Source organism: Grammomys surdaster, unplaced genomic scaffold, assembly GCF_004785775.1.
Source record: "Grammomys surdaster isolate TR1022 unplaced genomic scaffold, NIH_TR_1.0 145, whole genome shotgun sequence".
Lineage (NCBI taxonomy): Eukaryota > Metazoa > Chordata > Mammalia > Rodentia > Muridae > Grammomys > Grammomys surdaster.
Genome location: NW_021604603.1, coordinates 4,369,750 through 4,378,974, shown reverse-complemented (window position 1 = coordinate 4,378,974; position 9,225 = coordinate 4,369,750). Strand labels below are relative to the sequence as shown.

At 43.1% G+C, this 9,225-nt stretch overlaps 1 protein-coding gene across 1 annotated transcript in view; it reads left to right on the top strand.

Moving 5' to 3' along the window:
* The first annotated feature begins 1,756 nt into the window (after positions 1-1,756).
* Ppp1r12b (protein phosphatase 1 regulatory subunit 12B) overlaps positions 1,757-9,225 on the top strand; it is a 198,072-nt gene continuing 190,603 nt past the window's right edge. The window contains exon 1 of the mRNA XM_028764608.1: positions 1,757-2,151. Coding sequence (XP_028620441.1) covers positions 1,861-2,151 — 291 coding nt within the window. The 5' untranslated portion in view covers positions 1,757-1,860. The remainder of the gene's footprint in view (positions 2,152-9,225) is intronic.

The window sequence follows — 9,225 nt, the reverse complement described above, 5'->3', positions numbered from 1 at the left end:
GAGGGGGGGAGAGGGAGAGGGAGAGAGAGAGAATATGAATATGCAAAAAGAACACAGTCAAAACATGGGAAGTGGAAGCAGGAGGATCAGGATTTCACATTCATCTTTGACCAGCCTGAGTAAATGAGACTCCATCTCAAACCAAATCAAACAGAACATAGTTCTACAAGGTGTGACATTATTGGTCCCTGAAAACTTTATCAAACTTTAAAAGTTCTTACTAGAAGCAAGTGTATTGTCAAAATATAAAGCGGCAGTGAGATACAATGTTGAGTAGCTGTCATTTACTAGGGCCACATTATTAACCAGGGCAGGGGCTGCAAAGAGAGCTAGCTGATGGGTACCTCATCTTTCCTAATCTGTCTATGCGTTTGTATTTGAGACAGTCTCCTTTGGCAGCTTAGGCTGATCTCAGACTCTAGATCCACCAAGGTAATAGATGTGTGTCAGCATGCCCAGTTCCTGCGTTATTTTGATATCAATATCTCTTTTATCGTTTTGGCAGAGTTCTATTTGGGAACTTGGGTTCTTTTAATTATTAATAAGAAGAGGTACCATGTTAACAAATTTCCAAGAAAATCTCATTACTTTTTAAAATGTTTTTGTTTTATTGAGACAAAGTGTCATGTAGTCCGAGCTGGCCTGGAACTGCCTGTGCAGCAAAGGATGACTTTGAACTCCTTGCCTTATACTCCTGCCTGAGGCTCCCAGGAGCTGAGAGAACAAATCAGCACTACTCCTCCCTCCCTCCTTCTTTCCCTCCCTCCCTCCCTCTCTCTTTCCTTCCTTCTGTCTCTCCCTCCTTCCCTTCCTCCCTTTCTTTCTCCCTCCCTCTCATTTTCTTTCTCCTCCCTCTTTTCTGTGTTTTGTTTTTTAGAGGGGAGTAGATTGAGAAGTTTCACTCTGTAGCCCAGGCTAACCTTGAACTCACTGTCTAGTCCAGGCTACTCTACAACTCCTGGCAATCTGGGTGCTGGGGTTATAGGTGTTAGTTGCCTGGCATTACTTATTTCTTCAACATATGATTCCTAGTTTTTTTTTCCAATAGAAAATGAACAACAGGCAAGTGTTCATTTGGTAGGAAATAATAAAACTTCCCTTTATGACAACCTAATCATGTTCACATTTTTTGGTGAAATTTGTGAACTGAAAATTTTCAACCAGTCAGGAATCTTTACGGACCTGGAATGAATGTCATATTGAAAATAATTTATGCAAAACTATAATACTGTATGTGTGTGCATGCATACTGTTTTCCATGAACATTTATAACTAATACATGTTAATAAAACTAGATGTAAAACCAGGACATGAATTCTCGTCCTTCTAGTACTTCATGTTTAGTCCTCTCTTTTAGAAAATAAGGCTAATTACTGCTGCTTTTTCACTCTTCAAGTGTTAAGTGTTAATTAGGGAGCTAAGCTTAGTGAGCGCTACAATAAAAAAAAAAACTACGACTCCCAAAATGCTTAGAGAAAGAGGTTGCCGCTGGGTCTGGGAGACAGTTGCAGTTTCTTCCAGGCATAGGTGCTAGATCCAGCCTCTGAGGAGGCTGCAGCTTGTCCTTGAATGGTTTCTAATGCATCCAGGGATATGTAGTTCCCATAGGGCTCCAGTGCGCCCTCAGGGCAGGTCTCCTACTACAAGTCCCCTACTGACGCGGGGCTTGGGCAGCGCCTGCGTGCTGAAGCTACAGGAGCATGTGGGCGGTGCTTGTAGCGGGAGGAGTAAAGATGGCGGCGCGGGGGCCTCCGCCTTCATTCCCTGGCTGAAGCCCTCCGAGGGAGGCGGTGGTGGCCACACAGGGCTACCAACAGGCTTGTGGTGGTAGTTTTGGCAGCAGCTGCGGAAGCTCGAGCCATGGCGGAGTTGGAGCACCTGGGAGGGAAGCGAGCAGAGTCGGCGCGAGCGCGGCGGGCTGAGCAGCTGCGGCGCTGGCGGGGCTCGCTGACAGAGCAGGAGCCCGCGGAGCGACAGGGCGCGGGGCGCCAGCTGCAGACCAGACGCGGGAGCCCCAGGGTCCGCTTCGAGGACGGTGCGGTCTTTCTAGCTGCCTGCTCCAGCGGGGACACGGATGAGGTGAAAAAGCTTCTGGCAAGAGGTGCGGACATCAACACGGTCAACGTGGACGGCTTGACAGCCCTGCACCAGGTAGGACTTCTCTTTCGGTTGTGTGGGATCTTTGACCTGCAAGCCTGTGACCCTGTGAGCTGCCTCACCAAGAGTATTATTAGTGCCACTGGAGAGCCCTCTTGCAAAGACCATGCCACTTCAGTCAACTCACATTCGTGGCCACCTTCTTCCACTCATAACCAGGGTTAGGGTCTTTACTTGAAGGACTGGTGTCACCTGGGTGACTGGTCAGTGTTTGTATTTCCCTCCACCTACTTGAGTTGTCATGGTGACTGATGATTTGGTCCTTGGTGTTATCTCTATAGATTAGTCATCTTCTGTCCTGTGCCTGTACTTCATGTCACTCACACTTAATGTCATTAGCCTGATACCTTTTCAGAAAATTCAACTTTTTATTTGTGTGGCTCAGTTATCAAAACGTCTTAGGTCAATTAAAGAAAAACCCCAGTAGTGGATGAAGACAGGCAGCTTTTTTTTTGAAATGATACTTGTTTTGCTGATGTGTGATTTGTGCCTTCTCCAGGCCACCCTTAGAACACCCTTGACCTCATTGTTATGGGTGTCTTTTATTTTCTCTCCAGCAGCACTACTTTAGTCAGGGACAAAATTATTTCTGTCTGGTACTTAAGGAATAGACGTTATTTTTGAGTCCCTCTGTAGAAATGGTAATCTTCCAAAACAGAAATGACTATATATGAGTTACAGGTAATCTGAGAGTTCTGTGCTTAATAATAACGCCTTGATTTCTCTCACTTATGCAACAATATTCTCTGTATACTGACTGTCATAACTCCACCCTCTCTCCCCATTTGAACTTCATCAGTTATTTTGGTGAGCTGAGACCTGGGCACCGACTCTTCTCTTTTCCCTTCCTTCCTTCCTTCCTTCCTTCCTTCCTTCCTTCCTTCCTTCCTTCCGTCCTTCCTTCCTTTTTCTTTCTTTCTTTCTTTCTTTCTTTCTTTCTTTCTTTCTTTCTTTTTGGTTTTTTGAGACAGGGTTTCTCTTTATGGCTGTCCTGGAACTCACTCTGTAGACCAGGCTGGCCTCGAACTCAGAAATCCGCCTGCCTGCCTCTGCCTCACCACCACTGCCTGGCTCTTTCTTTTCCTTCCTTCCTTCCCTCCTCTCCTTCCTCTCCTTCCTCTCCTTCCTCCTGTCCTCTCCTTCCTCTCCTTCCTCTCCTTCCTCTCCTTCCTTCCCTCCCTCCCTCCCTCCCTCCTCCTTCTCCCCTTCCCCTTCCTCCTTCTCTTTTCTAAAAACAACAACGCAGACCCTTAGGTAGTTCAAGTTCAGGTTGACTTAGAACTCTCCATATAGCTGGTCCTTCTGTCTTTTATGTCCCCAGTGCTGGAACTGCCCAGTCTTGGCAGTGCTGAGAGTCCATCCCAGGACTGTATGCATGCCAGGCAAGAACTCCACAGACAGAGCAACATCCACAGTGCTTTCTTAGTTTCCCTTTGCTGTATGTGCAAAGTGAATGTGTTCACAGAAGATTCAACTTTTTACTGGGTGGTGATGGACCATGCCTTTAATCTCAGAACATAGGAGGCAGAGGCTGTCAGATCTCTGAGATTGAGGCTAGCCTGGTCTATAGAGTGAGCTCCAGGATGGACAGGGATACACAGAGAAACTTTGTCTCAAAAATCCAACCAACCAACCAACCAAACAAACAAAAAAAAATCCAAGACCACCCCCTAAAACAAAAACACTTTTAAATATTAATTGAAGTTTATGTTAAGTCCCTTCCGTAAATATATTTAGTTAATAGCTTAAGATTGTTCTTATTGCTCTCTTCATATGGAAGAGAATTCTCCTCTCAGCCTGTTTTATTCAGAATCCCACCTGAAGTTTTATATGTAGCAACCAGTATGTATATAGTACTTTGCTGTTTAAGAATGATGTCATGTGTCTTCTCTCATGTAATATTGTGTTCTTCTGCAGTGAGTATAGCTGGTAATAATGTGACTCCTATATATAGAGGGGGAAGGTGAAATTTCAAAAACTTTGTGTGCGTGAAAACCTAGGAAAGGGGAGAGTTACCTGTGGTATTGATTTTTCAGATTTCAATCGCAAAGTCCCATAGCCCACCAAGTAAGGACTGGGTATAGAATTCGGTAAAAACTAAGAGAACTACAGTTAACTTTAAGTAGGATTTAAAATAAATTTTTGAACTCTTGAAAGGGCAACTTCTCCATACATGTGAAGAGCAGAGCTCAGCTGGGTCTTCCATCATTCTTCACCTTAATGTTATCTTTTAGTGTAGTATGGTATAACTCAGTAACCGTGCTTCTTTTATTATTTTTATTTTGATTAGTGTGTTTGTGTACATATGTGTGTGAATGCAGGTGTGTATATGTGTGAGTACAGGTGTGTGTGTGTGTGTGTGTGTGGAGTTGAAAAGGACAACTTAGAGGAGCCAGTTTTCTCCCCTTCCACCCTGGATTCTGGGTTCTGGAGATGGGACCAACTCAGTTGGCAGGCAGGCTTGCTCAGCAGGCATGTTTACCAACTGCCCCTTGTTTCTTTTACAAGTGACTGTACCAGCTAAGTGTAGTCCTTCCATACTTCTTACTATTACTCTGGGAAGTCACTCATGGTAGAGCCTCCCCTTGCACTTCTGCCTCTCTCTGCCTTTATCAGGAGACTGCCTTGCAGCCTCCGCTCCCTTCACTAACAGCTTTGATCCTGAAGGGCGCTGTCTCTCAGCTGACCTCTTTATGTTCAGAAATCTATTGAAGTAGGAGAGGAAGGGATGCTAGCTATGGGCTCATTCTCTTTATCTACAATGTAATAGAGAAATGTCTCCAGATTTAATAAGTTGCCTTGGCCATGGTGTTTCTTCATAACAGTAGACAATAACTATGACATTCAGACTGAATATGTGTACTCAGTACTAGACAGTGCCAGTTAAAGATTGTTCTGCTCAAAGATTTGATGTCAAGTCAAACAACTTTCTGTTTTGTGTAGGTTTTTTTTTGTTTGTTTTCTTTTTCATTTCAGAAAGGTCTTGCACTGTAATTTAGGCTAGCCTGAAATGGGCGATATAGCCCAAGCTGGCTTTGAGCTACCTGATGTAGGTGATGGGAACCAAACTTAGGTCTTCTGGAAGAGCAGCAAGTGCTTTTAACTACTGAGCCATCTCACTAGTCCTAAATTTTATATTCTAAAATTAGCATACAAGGTATTAGGTATCATAATGGGTTTTTTGATGTAAGAAATAAATTTGTGATGGCATTTAGGACAGACTGTGTTTGAGTTGACTGTCCACCCTCTCCTCTGCTCTCTCCTTTTGTCCTCCTCCTCTCCCCTGCCTCCCCTGAATCCCTCTTCTGCTTTCATGTCACAGGTGCCCTTTTGATCACCCCCCTCCTTCCTTGGCATCTCTTTTCACCCTCACTTAGTCTCCTTTCTAGAGTTTTTGAGCCTTCATCCTTGTTTATATACATATATACATGAGAGAGACATGGTGGTTGTCTTCTTGAGTTTGGGTCCCTTTGCTTAATATATTCATGTTTGCTTAATTTGTTCATCTGTTGGGCATCTATTGGGCATCTAGACTGGTTCTATTTCCTTGCTATTGTGAGTAGGGCAGCAGTCAACATGGCTATACATGTATCTGTACAGTAGTAGATTGGATGTATTTTGATGAGTAAATTAAGATTTGATAGCTGCATTAAATGTCCTAAGGCCTCAGTGAAGACAGTGCTAATCTAATGATGCAGTCCTTGGAAGCCCTTGTTTCCGCACGGAAGCCTCCATTTTATTTACATATACTCATAAGAAATGAACGTGATAATAAGTCAACTTCTTTATTTATTAGGGGTAAATACCTCCTGTCTTGGTATCTTCATAAGTATGGACTTGTGTGATCTAGCTTTGGACAGAGGTTTGTGGTTACACACATTCCAGATTTGGACCCTCAGAGTAATCTCAGATTCAAATTCAACTTGTGTAGCCTGTGACAGATTTCACTATCTCAACCATGCCACCTCAAACTTGGAATCTTCCTGCCTCTTGCTCCTGAGTGCTGGCATTCCAAGCACATGGCTACCTCTGCCATTCTAGAACTGCTTCAGGTGACCATGTAACTTTAGAGAAGTTACAATTACATATTTCTTTGGAAGAGATGTGAAGAATGGTGCAGACAAAAAAGAGGAAGGTAGAGAGCCAGTGGGAGAAGAGGAAGACTAGGATGCACATACATTCAGGTAAATATACAAAAATATATTTTAGGTAAAAGAAAGCCTAGTCTTTTAGTCTCTTCCCTTTCATTCCAGTTCATAACTTAATTTCTCTCACAGTTTCTCCCATCTTTGAAGTGACTTACCTACTTACCTACGCCTTATGCCAAGTATTGACTGAACTGCTTAGTGTCGGATGCATGGCAGCATGGGATTTGGAAAATCCTGTTGGCTCTTTCAGGACTGTTTGTAGAACTGTCGTCATCCCTCATCATTTCAATAGCACACCCTGTCATGCTGTTTAATATGATGCATCAGGCTATGTTGGGCACCTGGCTCCTTGCCCCGTGAGCATTAGTCCCAAGTTTCCATGCTCTGTACACTCCACAGCCAGACTGAACTGGATTTTTTCCCCTGCTTTGAAGTGCACAAGGAATTGACCCTCATTTATATTTGTACCCAGGCCAGATAGCTCTTTGTTCTGTTTATTCATATTCTCTTCCTCTCTGTCCCACCCATCCTCTTCTCTCCCTTCCTTTCTCTACCTCCCTCGGTCGTCTCTGTCTCTGTATGTGTTCACTTACTTAGAAGCCAGAGGACAACTTCTGGGAGTTGGTTCTTTCTCTACCATGTGGATTCCATAGAGTGAACTTAGGTCATCAGGCTTAGTAGCAAATGCTTTTACCAGTTATCCTTTTTGTTTGTTTGCCCTTCTTCTTCTTCTTCTTCTTCTTCTTCTTCTTCTTCTTCTTCTTCTGGTTCTTTTTTAACACAGAGTTTCTCTATATAATTATAATTACCTTGGCTGTCTTGGAACTTGCTTTGTAGACCAGGCCGGGCTCGAACTCACAGAGACCTGCCTGCCTCTGTCTCCAGAGTGCTGAGGTTAAAGACTTATGTCACAACGCCTAGCCCTTGAGCTATCTTACCAGCCATTTTAAAATATTTTAAAACATGTGTATCTGTGTTTTAGGACATCTAGGTTATTTGCAACTTGCTGTAAACATTTGCAGAGTCTCACTATACGATAGCTTAAGGCTGACCTCGAACTTGCTGTTTTCCTAACTTAGCCTTTTGAGTTCTAGGATTATAAGTGTGCTCCACCTTACTTGGTGGACAGATTTTAGTTTGTAACATTTACCCTTTGATTGAGAATTCCATGAGTTCTGACACATGTGTAACTTCCAACGTAATGAAGATGAAGACCACTATCATTACTCTCACAATTTCATCCTTCCTCCCTAGAGAAATCCTAAACCACGAGTCTTAAGATACATACCAACAGGTACAAGTTTTGCTTGAAACGTGATTCTAATAAATTTCTTGTTTTGTTTTTTTCAAGACAGGGCTTCTCTATAAACCAGGCCGGCCTTGAACTCAGCTCTGCCTGCCTCTGCCTCCTGAGTTCTGGGATTAAAGTGTGTGCTATTACTGCCCAGCTGATTCTAATAAATTTATTTTAAAAATCTAAGAATAGAGAAACTTAAACACTACTGAACATTTTTAAGGAGGAGACTCTCCTGAGGCGCCCACACTCAGCCCTCTTTGTCCTATGATAAATTCTCTCTCAAAAAAGAGAATTTTTGATATTTGGGTAAGTTATTGGAATTATGATTGCTTTAATTAATTGTCTATTTCTTAGAGATACTTACAATTTGAAAATTGAAGTACTTACAAATGGGATGATGTCTATAATTGGCTATAAAATACCTCTGTCAGGATGGGGTTGAGGTACTCACAAAAGAAACAAGATTAGTCATTAATTAATTATTTGAGAATTCATCAGATCATTCTATTTTTGTTTCTTTAAGCATCCTGTTAAAAAAAAAAGCCTTAAAGAAATATGAGCAGGCAAGATGGCCCAGTATGTACTAGTTCTTGCTGCTAAGAAGGCAGCAAGAACCCACACGGGTAAGGAGGCAGTTGACTCCCACAAGTTGTTCTCTGAGCTACACTCACATGCCATGGCACTTAATGGTGCACATACCAAAATAGGAAAAATGTAATTTGTAAGGATTGTAAATAAAGGAGCTAACTTAGATGTAGCGTGTGAACTGTTGCAAGGCTTGATGTGTTGTGGAGAGCTCAGTTCCCGATACATGTAAATATGTAACCCTGCAGTGCTACAGTGGGGTAGAGTTCCCGAGTGTTGTTTATACCTGCTTTCTTCGAGGCTCTCCTCGCCAGCGGCCTGTGTTTGCTTTGTGAGTACTCTACCACCAGCCTGTGTTCAGTCTGGTGTTGTCTTTCCTGAAGTCCATTTTATTCAGAAGTATTCCAGTTCAACTATATGATTCTTGGGGCTTAGCTGTTGAGGACACTGGCCCTTACAAAGGCTCTAGATTCAGTTCCCAGCACCCACATGGTGGCTCACAACCATCTGTAACCCCAGCACCAAGGGGTCCAGCAGCCTCTTCTTGCCACTGTGACATCAGGCTTGTATGTGGTGCACAGACATTGTGCAAACAAAATATGCATATAAAAATAAATAAATCTTAGAAAAAAGATTTCTTGGCCTCACAACACTTGGTCCACTATGAAAGAAACTTAAAAGTCTTAACCCGGAAGACAGATAAGCAGGGTACTTGGCTGTGTGAATGGCTTCCTACACAGGCACTGCCTCACGGAGGAGAAGATGGGAGGCACCCACGCCAAGTGTGGGCAAACGATGAGCTTGTCTCAGAAAATGGAGTGTTCATAAGGAGATGAGGTTGGCTGGCTTCTTCTGCTCTTCTAGGTTAAGGAAGAAGCTGCTTTTCTAACTGACTGAAGTTTACAATGAGATGTTTGGTTTGAGAGCTATGCCCTGTTTATGTACAGCCATTTCTGTGAGGCAGTTTAGGTTGTTTCTCTCCCTCTCCCTCTCTCTCTCTCTCTCTCTCTCTCTCTCTCTCTCTCTCTCTCTCTCTCA